At 41.3% G+C, this 16,221-nt stretch overlaps 1 protein-coding gene across 2 annotated transcripts in view; it reads right to left on the reverse strand.

Moving 5' to 3' along the window:
• Window positions 1–16,221, reverse strand: part of FECH (ferrochelatase) — a 35,765-nt gene that overhangs the window by 3,059 nt on the left and 16,485 nt on the right. For both annotated transcript variants that reach the window (XM_030868025.2, XM_070047019.1), the window contains 5 exons: window positions 13,375–13,509; window positions 10,673–10,779; window positions 7,179–7,277; window positions 3,652–3,759; window positions 3,077–3,241 (listed from right to left, as the gene is read on the reverse strand). In XM_030868025.2, the coding sequence (XP_030723885.1) occupies window positions 3,077–3,241; window positions 3,652–3,759; window positions 7,179–7,277; window positions 10,673–10,779; window positions 13,375–13,509 (614 nt within the window). The remainder of the gene's footprint in view (window positions 1–3,076; window positions 3,242–3,651; window positions 3,760–7,178; window positions 7,278–10,672; window positions 10,780–13,374; window positions 13,510–16,221) is intronic.

Consider the following 16,221-nt stretch of genomic DNA (forward strand, 5'->3'; position numbering starts at 1 on the left):
ATTTCTAAGCAAATAATTGGAAAAATTATGTTTATTACAGAGCAGTTTATGAAAGCAAAAAATTAGAAACATCTTAAATGTATACCTCCTAGAGAAATGGAAATAAAAACAAAAATAAACAAATGGGACCTAATGAAACTTCAAAGCTTTTGCATAGCAAAGGAAACCATAAACAAGACCAAAAGACAACCCTCAGAATGGGAGAAAATATTTGCAAATGAAGCAACTGACAAAGGATTAATCTCCAAAATTTACAAGCAGCTCATGCAGCTCAATAACAAAAAAACAAACAACCCAATCCAAAAATGGGCAGAAGACCTAAATAGACATTTCTCCAAAGAAGATATACAGACTGCCAACAAATACATGAAAGAATGCTCAACATCATTAATCATTAGAGAAATGCAAATCAAAACTACAATGAGATATCATCTCACACCGGTCAGAATGGCCATCATCAAAAAATCTAGAAACAATAAACGCTGGAGAGGGTGTGGAGAAAAGGGAACACTCTTGCACTGCTGGTGGGAATGTGAATTGGTACAGCCACTATGGAGAACAGTATGGAGGTTCCTTAAAAAGCTACAAATAGAACTACCATATGACCCAGCAATCCCACTACTGGGCATATACCCTGAGAAAACTGAAATTCAAAAAGAGTCATGTACCAAAATGTTCATTGCAGCTCTGTTTACAATAGCCAGGAGATGGAAACAACCTAAGTGTCCATCATCGGATGAATGGATAAAGAAGATGTGGCACATATATACAATGGAATATTACTCAGCCATAAAAAGAAACGAAATTGAGCTATTTGTAATGAGGTGGATGGACCTAGAGTCTGTCATACAGAGTGAAGTCAGTCAGAAAGAGAAAGACAAATACCGTATGCTAACATACATATATGGAATTTAAGAAAAAAAAAATGTCATGAAGAACCTAGGGGTAAGACAGGAATAAAGACACAGACCTACTAGAGAACGGACTTGAGGATATGGGGAGGGGGAAGGGTAAGCTGTGACAAAGCGAGAGAGAGGCATGGACATATATACACTACCAAACGTAAGGTAGATAGCTAGTGGGAAGCAGCCGCATAGCGCAGGGAGATCAGCTCGGTGCTTTGTGACCACCTAGAGGGGTGGGATAGGGAGGGTGGGAGGGAGGGAGATGCAAGAGGGAAGAGATATGGGAACATATGTATATGTATAACTGATTCACTTTGTTACAAAGCAGAAACTAACACACCATTGTAAAGCGATTATACTCCAATAAAGATGGAAAAAAAAAAAAAAAAGAAAAAGTATACTAATACATTTTTAATGTATACATAATACATTTTTAAGAGGAAAAAAAAGTTACAAAAACAGTGTGAATAAAATACCCTTTTTACTAAATGTGTAGAAGGATACCGCTTCCATTAGACACACGCACATTAGAGGGAAAGGGGCTTATTTTTAACAAAATATTAACATATCTCTCAGGGGTAAGCGTCTGAGTGAGTTCTACTCTCTATGTCACACTTCTCTGAAATGAGTTCTTTATTATTTTTATTATCAAAAAGCAATAATTTCTATTTTGGGCAAAAATTTCAAACTACTTTTTAGAGAAAGTTAACAGTTTTAAATGTAGTGTATTCTCCCTGCAAAATAAGGCAATTAGCTGTAGTAGATGGTTTTCTTTATTCTCTGTATAGGCTAATATGTTAGTCACTAATAATCCATTTGATTACGAAGGGATGACCTCAGTTTGGTTATATGAATGAGTGAATTCTCATGCAATACAAACAAAAATTTGTTTTCCAAATACACTGGTATGAACTACCATCGCACTTCAGTTTTCTAGCAAGGTCACCATTAGCCAAGGTCATTGCTGGGATATAGAAGGCATCATTTTTTTGTTTTGTTTTGGCTGTGCCACATGGCATGTGGGATCTTAGTTCCCCAACCAGAGATCGCCTGTATCTGTAGTGGAAGTGCAGGGTCTTAACCACTGGACTGCTGGGGAAGTCCCTAGAAGGCATCGGCAAATGAAGTCCATAGACAACCCTACAACCTCATGTTAGCCAACTACAACTTCCCCATAAATTCCTTATCAGAACTACTGACAAGTAACTTAGGCACCCTCTACCTTCATCAATGTGTGATTGATGACCAGTACATCCGTACAAAGACCTGTGGGGTCGGGTGCTGCTGAAGCTCTCCCCCAGTCCACTCTCCACCCTTCCTTGCACCTGCCCCCTGGTCCCAGAGAGGGTGAAGTATCCTTCGAGGCCGGGGCCCCAGCCATCACACGTGGGGTGACCAGGGCCAAGAGGTCTGGTGGAAGATGAGAGGGAAGGGCTCCTTGGGTCCCAAGGGTTCCACGATTCCCATAGAAACGATGCTAAGAAGTGGACTCGGGTTTCTGGCCGGCCCTCAGAAGCCCCGAGATGGGTCAACAATAGCTTTTCTCCATGTGAATGACAATCACATCCATCTTACATTACAAGACAACTCAGAATGGTATTTGTTATTTCAATAATCAGACTGATCACAACATAGTAGCAAAGAGCTAATTAAGTGAGTGCATACAGAGGTCAAGGAAGTTACACACACTGTGCCAGTGTTCATTCCACGCCCTTCTCTTAAATGGCGATGACTCCTATGTGCCTCGAAACCCAACCAGAAGCAGTGTAACAGCCCAAGTAAAGGGCACTTTTAGGTGAAGAAGAGGAATTATAGAACAAGAAAGTTCTTTTCCTCCAAACTGGTGAGAAGTACAATTATTTTTTTCTTAAGGAAATGTAGTTTTTATTACTTTCAAGGGGTATAGTAACTCAAACTAAACAAAATGATATCGCCTGCAGTGATCCCTGGGCTGCCTAGTTTTACAAAGGCACAAGAGTGCTTTCCCGCTGCAAACATGCAATTAAGTTGATGTGTTCGGATCAGTACTCAGATGAAGTATTATTCAGAACAATGAGGCCACAGTACCTGCAAACATATATACTGAACGATAGTTTTGAATGACACAGTTAGATCACTGCAGAGAGTTTCCTTTTAAAACAAATCACAACGGGATTGATAACCACACTTACCTCACTGGCTAGAACTTGAGAGTATTCGATGTCCAGTTCATACAGCGTTTCAATGTGATCGCTGGTAAAAGCTATCGGAACCAAAAGGATGTTCTTCCTCCCCCTCTCACAAAGCCCTCTAATGGCCTCGTTTGTCAGAGGACCCAGCCAGGGCATCGGGCCAACCTGTGAGAAAGGAGGATGAATGCACACCGGGACCCACGTCTCACCACAGCCCACTGCCCTGGACATACACACACCTCCCTGTAAGAGTGAGGGCCACGTTTTACACCTTCTCTAATGGGTTCTGGTATTTCTATATTAAGCTTGAATCCTTCTCGAAACTGGCAAAATATAACAATTCCTATGATTACAATTAAAAATAATCTATTGTTTCAATGGAATCGAGGAATTCCAGTGGTCACTTGATTTTCCCTCCTTATTTGCTTGCAGAGTTCTTTCTGCTCATGGGAGCAGTCAGGTTACAGAACATTCTGCCTACGTGAAAGGGCCAAATCTAATCATTTTATAACTATGTCCTAAAATACACATCCTCAAGAGAGCTGACTGCCTGCCGATGTGTGGAAGCCACCTACCTTGGACTGCCAAACCAGTCTGTAGGGATTGGAGTAACCCAGCTTATCCATGACTCTCTGGACAGTGGCGCCCACCTCCTGAGGATAGGGGTCCCCTCTGTTGACCACCTGCAACAGAGACACGGGTGTTCAGTCACCAACACCGAGAAGGGTTCTGAGAGCCCTGGACTATGTGGTGAGTTGGCGTGAGCCCTGGACCTGAGGCCGCCCCTTGTCTTCTGCGCTAAAGACCATGCCATCTGAGCTCAACGCCCAACTTCCTCGGATCGATTTCATCAGCCAAAGGAGAACACTGTACTCAATCATCTCTAAGGTCCTTAGGAACATGTCAAATTCTGTGTCCATGTTATTCGTGGGAGACTGACAACGTATGACGATGGAGGATGGGTTTCTTCAATCCCCCATCTGAAATAGGGAAAATGAGACAGAAAAGCTGGGAAGGAAGAGGCAACAAGGGATGGGCCTTCACTCTTGATAGTCACCTGAGGGGCTGATTTTATTTCATTTTATTTTATTTTTATTTTTGGCTGCGCTGCACACCTTGTGGGATCTCAGTTCCGCAACCAGGGATTGAACCTGGGCCACGACAGTGAAAGCCTGGAATCCTAACCACTAGGCCACCAGGGAACTCCCTGATTTTAGAAATGAAATTGAAAGAGTGCTGTACGGGGATTCCCTGGTGGCGCAGTGGTTGAGAGTCCGCCTGCCGATGCAGGGGATGCTGGTTCGTGCCCCGGTCCGGGAGGATCCCACATGCCGCGGAGCGGCTGGGCCCGTGAGCCATGGCCGCTGGGCCTGCGCGTCCGGAGCCTGTGCTCTGCAGCAGGAGAGGCCACAACAGTGAGAGGCCCGCGTACTGCAAAAAAGAAAAACAAAAAAGAAAAGAAAGAGTGCTGTACGGACAGTGTACGGAACTACTGAGTCTATGGGGACCAGGTAGACACAGAGTAAACACTAGTGGAATAAGAGAAAGAAGCAGCACGCGGGCTCAGACTCCAGGCTCCTCAAGAGCATGGCCTGTGTCTTCTAATCCCTCTTCCCCACTCTTCCCACAACAGCGGACCGTGGCAATGCTTTGTGCACAGCGTCTGTAAATGCTACTCACAGCCAGAACAGCTTGCTAATACCTCTGAAAATGTTCAGTAGAAGTGTTACTTTTACTTCTTTAATATTTAGTTGTGTACTAACTCCCTAACCCCCTTACCCTGCTTTATTTCTTCCCATAGCCCTTATGACCTCCTAATGTTCCAGATTATTTTCTTATGTATTATGTTTATCATCCATCCCCCTTCCCCCATTCTCTGGAGGCAAAGATTATTGTCTATTTTGTTCATTCCCATATCTTACGATAGAGGATAGATGACTGCCTGGAATATAGTAGGTGTTCAACAAACACTGTCGAAATAAAATGATGAACCTTTTCATGATATTACTAAAAGTTAGTTTGCCATTAGAAACATAAATGTAGAAGGAATGAGGGAACTATAAAGTCACCATTAGAACAGCACAGAAATATCCACTGATGGAGGCTAAAATTAGTGGGCAAAAGTCTGAGGAACAACAAGATATTTGCACCGTCTCAAAGTAGCTTGCCTAAGATATTTGTAATTACAGAGAGAAAGATAGTGACTTTATAATGGACAAATCCAGAAGATACCACCTTAGACAAATGACCAGGGATCACGTCACGAGTAGTAAAACATACTGCCAGCATGTTCCCCTGATATGCTACACTGAGGACAGACCACCCCAGGGGTTTTTTTTCCTGATAATACATGACCTCAGTCTAATCATGAGAAAATACCAGACAAATCCAAATGGAGGAGCATGCTACAAAATAACTAACATTCTACTAAAATCACTCTTCAAAAATATCAAGGTCATGAAAGACAAGGAAAGTATGAGGAACTGTCACAGACTGGAGGATCCTGAGGAGACGTGACAAGTAAATGCCATGTAAGATCCTGGATTGGATCCTGGAACAGAAAAGAGACAACTGAGGAAGAAGTGGAGACATCTGAGTAAGGCCTTCAGGTAACAGCACTGTATCGCCGTTCGGTCCTTAGTTTTGATCACCAGACTCTGGTTATGTGAGATGTCAACATTAGGAGAAGCTAAGGGAACACTGTATTATTTTTGCAACTTTTCTGTAAGTCTAAAATGACTTCAACATAATACGTTTTTAAAAAGTCATTACGGGGAAAAAGTCATTAGAAGCGAATGCAGGGGAAAAAGAAGAGATTGTGAGAACAGTTTTCTTGCTCGACAATCCCTCTGCCTTCCCTACCCCATCCTTATCCTCCTGACTTCATGGTATTTCTCACCCAAGACCCTGGGCAGCAAAAAAAACCCCAAATAAGCAAACCTGGAAGCAGCATCTTCAGTCCTTGAGGGGAAGAACGGGAAGTGAAGTGAGAGACGAGAGGAGAGAAGGCAGCACCAGGAATCGTGCACGTATAAAAACGTGCTTCCTCCTTTCCTGGCTAGAGAGCTTCCCTTCCGGCACTTCAGACACGGCCTCATCACACACAGGACGGTTATAAAAAGGAGAAGGACAGAGCAAGAGGATGGACATGTGAAGAGAATTTGCATGGGACCAGAAAAGAGAACAGGCAGGCTTCCAGAAGAGAGAAATTTCTCTCCAGAGCTGCCTACTGCTGAACCTGGCACCGCTTAGGTGACATGCAGGACAGAGAAGCTGCAACGGGCTTGCCCCTGGTGACCACCAGGTGGCAGCACAGACCAATTAGAATAGTGGCCCCAGACACGACACTTGTATTAACTCCATTACCCCTGGAGTTAAAACCTTAATAACACCTGAGAAAATGTAATTCTCTACCTCTCCAGCTTTGCAAGCAATGTTTTTAGGGTACAATGCTGGTTCTAAGCTGATGAAACTGGCTGCTTATCCCAAGCACTTCTGTATATCATACATACACCAGCTCCATCAATTCTTGTCTCCACAAATGCAACAGTGATGGCACAGATGCGGTATCTTAATGAACACCCAGTGTAATATGAGAAACTCAGGAGCAACCAGATCATAACTTGACACACTCTATATTCACTGGCCAAAATGTGCTCTCTAGCCTTGGCAAATTAAAAACTAATCACTTCCGGGAATTCAAACAGCCCAAGTCTCGAGGACAAAAGAATGGGGTTGAGGGCTTCCCTGGTGGCGCAGTCTACAATCCAACACCCTGAAACGTCAGGCTGAGTTCCTTCAACAGGGCAGGCAAAAAGCAGTCTCCTTTTAACTGTCCCACTTATTAAAAATTCTTAGGTAGGAATATATCTTCAAGTTACCATTTTAAAGGGACTTATTAAGACAATGTCTATTCACAATAGTATAGTCTGAATGAATTGTTATTAGGCTTCAAGAAACGAGTCTAAAATTAGCACCAAGTTCAGTTTGAGATTTTAGAGTTCCTCCTTGCACTGGGCTTAGGCCAAACGGAAGCTGAGTCCATGTCACACATTTCGAAATCCTCTACCACTGGGTCATCCAACAGAATGTTCTTACTTACAGACATCGGCAGCGAGTGAGCAGAAAAAAGAATGACCACCTCGCGTCTCTTCTCAAGTGGAAAATGGTCCAGTTCTTTCAGAATGTGGTCGGCAAAGCACTGTGGGAACACCAAGAAAGGGGGATAAGGAGGGAGTGGGAAGAAAGACATGGAAGGAAAAGAAAATATTTTTTAAATGAGAGCGACACCAAAACTCTCAGAGAAGCCCTCAAACATCAGAACTGTCTTTGTAAAAAAAACTGCAAACTGTACAGTCTCTCTTGCTTTGGTTCATCATCAAAATGGCTCATAACGGTTTCAGGGGCCTGGGGAATTTGATGGGAAACTTCTAAAGCTCGCTAATGGCTCACTGAAAACGAACGCTCTGGACGCTTCCCCTTGGGAGGCACAGGGCACACTTCCAGATGGAAAGGAAACACAGATGGGAAGGAGAAGTTGTTTTAAGACCTCTCATTTGCTCGGCTAGCAGGAAAACAGCTTACAGGGTCTTACTAAATCTCCCTTAGCTTGGCTTTCAGGCCTATCACATTAAAATACATTAGACAGAAATAACAGAGGAATAAGAAAATGATTCTATTTTTACGACCTTTTCCTCACTGAGTCAATCTTCATGACAGCCTTCATAACAACAGATGAGAGGTTGTACAACTCTCGTTAAATCCACAGAGTGGGGAGCTGAGGCTGAATGGGGGGCCCGTTCAGCCCGCTCAGCCCCATGGCATCTGCGGAAGCTGGGCTAGAACGCAGCCCCCCTTCCTCGTCACATCTCTCTCCACCAGACCAGTTAATTCCCTTCCTTAGTTGGCACGTCCCCCAGTCACAACAATAGGTGCTGAAATACCAGATCTGAAGAGGCTTTCTTTGATCTCACTCTTTAATCACTCTGTCATTTAACTTATAAAGCAAATGCTACAAAGGACATTAATGAGTCAACGGACAAAATTGGAATATGAATGTAGATTAGATAGATTTAAGTATCAGTGTTAAATTTGCTGAAGTTGATTATTGTATCATTGTTATGGAAAAGAATATGCCTGCTGTTTAGGTGTAAAGGGTGGTTTTATAAGTCTGTGTGTGTGTGTGTGTATAAAAAACTTATTCTCAAAAGGTTCAGGAAAAAAATTATGTATACATAGACACACATACGTATGCATACACACACAGAGCATGCAACTGATAAAGCAAGTGGGATAAATGTTATTAATATGTGAATCTAAACAAAGAGATGAGAGTTCCTTATATACTATTCTTAGTCTTGTAACTTTTCCAATGCTTGAAATTATTTCCAAATAAAAATGTTTTTAAAGCATTATGAAAAAAAATTATAAAGGACAATTTACCAGAACCATGTAAATTTGTACTTGTTGGCATTTTGATATATCAGTGGTTAATACCATAGGATGAGCAAATTATTACCTAATAAATATTGGGATATTATTAATCTTTCCAGAACCCACAAAATTTGACAAATTAATGCTCTAAGGCACAAAGCGGTACCTAGAGAGTTAGTTCCCTTTTCAAAATTTATAATTTACCTATAGAGTCAATGTGATAGGATTAGATACAGATAAAAGCAATATTTTCTGGTGGTCTCTGCAGTGTTTGGAGACTAAGGATGCTCAGAAAAGACTGTACAAAAGCCTAGATAAGGAGGCCCAATGCAAAGTTTAAGTAGGAGCCTGGAACCTACATTTACACCAAATATCCCAACAGCTAGATACAGTAGTAAAATGACTATTTTGAGTAATTACTACCTATAATACGTATTGATAGAAATGTAGACTAAACACACAATTTTTAGTTTCAGTTTTTACTTTTAGTTTTTGTTTAGTTGGGGTTTTTTTCTATTTCCACTAGATATCAGATCTCCTCACGTAATCGTCATGATACTAATAAAATCGAACCATAAATTTTTGTTTCCTCAAAGTTTTAGTAGCATTTTTTCCTTTTATCATCTTGCATAACTGCAAGTAGAAACACAATTTGTTACAGCTTACAACAGACTCAGCCTTTATCTAAATAGAGGAGCTGTGGGCGAGCAGAAGTGTTCCTGAAATCATCTAAAATCCATCTGCGGTATTTTCTATGCGCAATCCCTCTGCAGAATGAAAGAAGCAGGCGGCTCTCAGAGCCTTCAATCACACCATATAGGATGGCAGATAAATGCCTCTAAAATTCCCTTTCATTTTATGAAGGGAGACTTCCTCAGTGAAGAGACCTTTCCATCTTTCTGCTTCCCCCCTTTTCAAAGGACTGAATATTAATGCAAATCTAATTACTCCCTCAATTAGGGCAGGCAGATGCTGTGCAGATCCCTCGGTTCTCTGCGACCACATGTCAGTGCTAACCTGAAACCCCCCTTGTTTCCAGTCACAGGCCTCCAAGAGCAGAACAGGCAGGCCAGGCTGGGGCTCAGGCGGTCCGGACTGGACCCAGCAAAGAGCAAACTGGGAGGGAGGTTGTGGGGGAGGACACCACACTGAGACCAAAACTACACCCATCCCTGAGGGAAGGTGCCTCCTTTTCACTTCGCACTTTTTACTTAAAACTGGATTTCAACCTAAGCGTTAACCCTTGACAGCACCTACGGGCCTAAGGAAAACACCGTCTGCTCAGGGGCGAGCCGGCCTGCTTTCAACGATGTCTACCACCATCTAGTGGTTATCGATTTTAAGTTACTCCAGGCTTCAAAAAAGTGTTAAGCTGGTATTTTGCCAGAGACGGTCCGAGGAATGAAAAATAAACGGATGAAATCCACATCACTTAGTATTTCTTCTACCTAAACTAACTCGAAGGTAGAAACTTCCACCAACAGAACAAAATAATATTTGTTTGATCAAGGACAATAGCCAGTAGTACTCCCGTATTCAAAGGGCGAAAAGGTACATAATAACACCAATTCAAAGCTTTAGAATTGTAGCTTTAACCGATTCTCCTAAAATCAAACATCTATTACTATAAATATTACAAATATAAACTATGTAGGAGAAATTTGAAATTTCTTTTAATATATGAAACTTTCTCAATTGAAATGTTAAATTTATTCTGTCTCAGAACATGTAGATATATTACCTTTAAAATTTTTTAATCTTTTGATATTTTAAAGGATTTAGAAAATAGAGGATCTGTTTGTCAGCCGTTCAGTCTATGAATGGAGATTAAATGAAACAACTTGCATAATCTTTTTTTTTTTCCTCGCATAATCTTTAACGTTCTTTTGGTCACTGTGAAACACAAAACTCAAAACATAATTCTGCCATGGTCTGTAACTAATACTATTAATCTGAAGAAAGAAAAGAGTTTACCCTTTAATCTTTAAATTTATTTCCTCCTGTCATAATAAATCAAGACTCTAATACCTTCTGTTAATCCCCAGCACACAATTTAAGTAAGAGAACAGTAAGACTCGGGACACCCACAGACCAGGCAGGGACAAGAACCTGACTCACACCAGAAGCTGGGGTGACAGACGCAGCTGGCAGTGGCTGGCTTACCTGAATGAGGAGGGGGTGTGTGGGCCACCTGTCAATCGTGCTCCACTTCATCGTGGGCTTCTTGCCCACTTCGTTATAGTATCTGTAAATGGCATTTAAGCTGCTGCCTGAAATATACAGGGGCCACTTAGTACACGCATGTGGGCTATGGTGAAAATAAAAAACAGACTAGTAAAGGCAGTAATAAGTTCAAAGCAGGTAAGTCTTCCGCACTGAATCAGTCTAATTACAATCACTTCAATGCTCTAAAATGCATATAGATTTAACTACCCTGCAAATGAAGATCACTAAAAAGCAATCAATTTCAATGGCCTTTCAAAGAGCATTGAGACCACTTCTCTAGAGAAGCACAATGGCAGCGGATTTATGAAATACAAGCAGTCATTATCTGCAAGGACCAAGTCTTACAATTGAAAGCATGTTAAATTTTTTTCCCATTGTGAAGGTAATCAACCCCATTTACAGAAAATGTAGGGGTGGGAAAGAAAGCAAAAAAGAAGCTGGCCATGACCCCAGAATGCTAATACAGTCATTGTTTTCTTCTAAGGTAGTTCTTTCCAATTATTTTTCTTTACAGCTGTTTTGTTTTACAAAGTTATACTTTTTAGGACATGTGCAGTTTTGTATCCTGAGTATTTAGGGCATTTTTACTTAGTATTATGAGATGAATATTTTCCACATTACAATAAAAGCTTTATAACCATCCTTTTTAATGGCTTGTTTGATAAGAAGAGCAGCTTATTAAGGTTTCTAAGCGCATTCTCTGTTTTTATCTGCTTTATAAAATTATCATCACTCCCTAGAATAAGTTAAATGAATACCAAATCCTTACAGGTAATCTAACAAAACTTGTATTTCTAAACAAGAGAAGGAAACCATGAAAGTTCGAAGACTAAGGGAAAGCAGATGGTGACAACCCAGTGCGATTTTTTTCCTGGCCTAGAGGAGCTGGCACTGGAGCCAAGCCTTAATCCTAGGAAACTAACCCTAACATGGGGCCTCCTCTTCAATCTTCACATGGGGCAAATGCTCCAAAACATTGCCACACTTCCCAACACAACCGGTCTCTCCATGAGAACTATTAATCAGTTAGGTCTCCAAATTAAAATGCTAGCCAGGACAAAGCCATATTTAAATCACATGTATCCTCAGGCTAAGACTCAATTTTCAAAAAAATAAATGGAGTTCCATTTTTCTGAGAATACAATGGGTCAGATAAATCCAAATTGAGTCCATTCCAGGCTCAAAAACCATCCCTCCAGAAATCACAACGTAGTCACCACCATCTTCACATTGCAAACCACATTTCACAGGTGAACAGCATCTTCAGATGTACAGAAGGACTTCGAGAAGCCACAGCAGGTCTTCTGAATCACTCAGAAACATGCAATGAACTATCAAAGGTAGTAATTAAGGGAAAAGCGTAACTAAAAAAATTGCATGATTAAAAAAAGTGATTGATACATAGAATATACTGGTGCTGCCACAATATGTGTCTCAATAAAACAACAGATAAATGACACTCTAGTGGCCTCAAAGAATGAACATGCTTCCCAAAGGCTTTCACATCTCTGAAGTAGGGATGTACCTGCCCTTACACCAGAGGTAGTAGGGAAAAGCTACAGACACTACTGTTTTAAACACACTGCTAGAGCCAGCTGTGAAATGAAACCCTAGTCAATCCTTTGTCATATAAATAACCGTCTTCTGAACTTGTTTAATTTTGAGAGCGGACATTTACATGTTGAGTTATATTTTTGAAAGCCTGGCCAAAGTAGAGTTTAGAAATTTATAAAATCTGATTTATTCTCCAATAACGTTACCAGACATTTTAAAGTTATTGAGGTACATGTCCAAAAGAAATCACAATTCAAACTCTTGAGGGTGTCTGAGGACTCAGACGTTTTCACAGGTGCTCTGAATAAATATTTAAGGAACACACCAGGCTTCCAAGATTTCTTCCAGTAGCCTTTTGTTTTCTCCTTATAGTTATAGAAATCATATGCACTAATGTCCAAAAGCAATTTGGGAGTAAAAATGTGCTGACCGCAAGCCTTGAGAAAGGATGTAAACAAATGTATTTGTGGGTGACAGCAGAAGATTTACCTATACCTCATGATACAGAGATTGGCAAAACAGATTATTCTCCAGCTCCAATTAAATATATAGGAAACAACACCTAGTAACATTTCCCAAAATCTAGAACACTGAGAGAAGTTTGCAAAGGAAACCCTAAACTGGGTTTTGGTTTAACCAGGAACCAACCCATAACCAAAGCATAACCAAAATAAACACCTATATTTCCAATGTTATATGGACATCTCTGCTGGCAAAATGGAAACAGCTATCAACTTTGCTACATTAATAAGAATATTAGGGTAGCCATAAAAATAAGGGTTATTACACAAACATAGAAAGTGGCTTAAGGTTCATTACTGATCCATTATACAGTTGCATTTGAGCACTGGAAGCCACTGCCTTTCACCCACCATTTGTAATTCTCAGTCAACTGGCTAATAACTCAAGGGGCAGATGAACCATGAGATTTCCAACGGACTGACCTGAACTCTCATGTTTAAAGCAGACAGACTGGATTTGCCATTCAAATCGAAAATGATTTATCGTTTCCTTCCGCGCTCAGCTTCCCTGGTTACTTTTGCCAGGGCCAGATCTACCCTCCCACTGTCAGAGAGAAGCCTTACCTGTGGTAGAGCAGCTGTACTGTGGATACTGTGTGAAAGCAATCGCCCTTTCCAGCCCATCTCTCTCCATCTCCTCAACTGCTTCTTCTGTTAACGGGTGGACGTACCGGAATCCAATATAGTATTTGTGAGGGGCTATTAGGAAGCATGTGTGGAAAGGAGAAAGCATTCATCTTGATATAGATTCCAAACAGAATGCAGTGTCCAGAACAAAGACAGTTACCCTAATTTCCTATGGTGCTGATAAAGTGAGCAGGTTTAGAATAGTCCTTGGATTGTAGCCAGTCTTCTGCTGGTATATGGATTTTTAACCACTGTTTTCTGTGTTCAACCATTTAGCATATGGTTTTTAAAACTCAAGCTTCTGGGCCTTATTCTCTGCTCTTGGCTGAGATAAGAGAGACTCAAGAGCAGAGAGCATTTATCCTTAAAGTATAACCTCCTCTCATGTACCAGATACCATGGGAGACAATGTGCTTTTTTTTTTTTTTCTCATCTAAACCCCATTTTTCAGATAAGGAAACAGACTCTCAAAGGTTAATGAACCTGCCCAAAGTCACAACTAGCCGATGGTTGAGATGAGATTGCAACGTGGGTCTCCCCACCCCAAAGCCTGTGCTCCTTCCATGGCTCACCCCCAGCCTCTTCCAACACCCGGGTCCCCTCCTTCTGTTCCCTCAGACCCCAGGCCACCTAGTTTATATAAAAGCTCTGGGATGCTCGATAAAAGTGCACTAATAACAAATGATTCAAATGATTCTCCTCACTTATATGAAAAACAAATCAACGAACAAACCAACAACAATGCTTAAGTTGGAGGCGCTAAGTGGGATTTAAAAATCATCATTCTGGCACCTAAACGGCCCAAGTCAGGGCACATCTTTGCGGTCCTTCTCCTATCACTTTACCAATTCCCTCTCCTATCTCCTCCTGTATTTTTAAAGCATCTTCAACCAATTTCTTAGGCATTTATAAAATCATAAAACTGAAAGTTTCCTAAAGTTACCCAGTTTTATTTCCTTGTCTTTTCATAGGATTACACTCAACTTATACTCAGGGATGGAGTTGAAAATACACTACATAAACATTAAGTAATAGTAAACCTGAGATGACGTTACTGTCCAGGCATAAGCCAGGGCTTCAACTAAGAACATGACACTAAATTGCCACAAGAAACATTTAGGTTGAAGTGAAGAAAAAGATGATACATTGATTGCGTGTGTGTGTGTGTGTCTCTCTCTCTATGAGTGTGTATATACATATGTGTGTATATTTTATACATATGTATATATGTGTGTGCTACATATAGATATAGAAAACATTCCTCAGAAACTTGACCCAGGGGACTGAATCAATGGAGCATGTTGCCAAGAACAGAAGCAGAATATCGATAGGGGAACAGAAGCATGTCTGTGCAGGGGAAGGACAGTCTGATTCAATATTCTCCGGTTGGGAACTACAAAAAGAGGAAGGAAGGGATACAAATGAAATCATTCTCAGCTGCCTGTCCCTTCTAGGCTACCAATTTTTTGGTCTCTTGCATAAAATATGGTGACCTGCAGTTAAAACACCCCAGAGGGCATGGCCCTGTAAGCAAACTCCAAATGACAGATTGTTCAAAGATTACGTGGTTCGTGCTAAAACTGCCAACTATCACAGCATCATCAAGTCCACTTTTCAGGAGCTCTTGGTGCTCTGAGCTGAGGCTGAAGTGGAATTTGCTTTCTAATCTATCTTGAGACAATCCAATGATCAGATTGACACAGTAAGATCCCCTGAATGCCGGGGGTCAACCAGCTTCTCCTGTTTTCTTTCCAGCTGCCCGGTAGTTGAAAGTTGTAGCCTAAATGCCTGGGGTCTGGGAGTTCCTCAAATGTTACAGATTAAGAGAGGTGGAGAGGCCTCCCTCACAGATAAAAGCAGGGCGGTGACCATATCTGGAAGTGAGACAGAGTAAAATACTCTGGAAAGAACAGATAATGCTTTCTAAACGGTCCAATTCAAGACGGCCTGCAAAGACATATTTTAGAAAAAGTGACAACGCACTGTCTCCGACTGGGTCTATCCTGAGGAGCTAACAAGCACGCACGGAGGCTCCTGGCTGCCCCCGCAGGAGCGCGGGGAGAGGAAGGAGTCTCCTGGATGTCATCTAGCACCACATCTGGTGGGCAGCACATCTGGCCAGAGTGAGCGCCAGACACAGGACTCGCTGGCCCAGCCTCGTCCACCCTCAGAGCAGCTGCTCAGTGAACACGCCTGGGTGAGAACTACAAAGAAGTCAAACAAGGAACAAATAGAAAAGCCATTTTTTAAACAGTAAAACTTCATTAATCTCCAGTCCATTCATTTAGCACGTGCAATAGTTCAAATGTCTGATTTGTACATGATTCTTTGAGAGAATGGTGTGAAGTTATTATAATGCTTTGTTACCTGTATCAGATCATGAACCCTGTGCCAATGGTGAATAATAAAAGCTCACATTTCCTGAATTTTTATCATGTACGCTGCACCATGCTAATGCCTTTCAGGATTATCTTATTTCATTTTCACAGTGGTCCTACGAGTTGGGTTCTGTTATCATCCCCATTTTCAAGATGAGGTTTAGTCGGGTAAGTTATCTGCCTGACGTCATACAACCAGGGATGGGGAAGCCAGCTCCATCTGAAATGAACCCATTGTGCATCCAATAAAGAACGAAATTATTTTACTGAGTAGCACTTACTTAGAGCTTCATTAAAAGCAGCCATGTATAACTAAACTATAATTTTTAAAATGTATTTTAGATTTAGACTTTTCATGAAGTGAAATGATTGCACTTCTCATCTATTTCCTTCTGTGTCCACTAAA

This window comes from Globicephala melas, chromosome 13, assembly GCF_963455315.2.
Source record: "Globicephala melas chromosome 13, mGloMel1.2, whole genome shotgun sequence".
Taxonomy (NCBI): Eukaryota; Metazoa; Chordata; class Mammalia; order Artiodactyla; family Delphinidae; genus Globicephala; species Globicephala melas.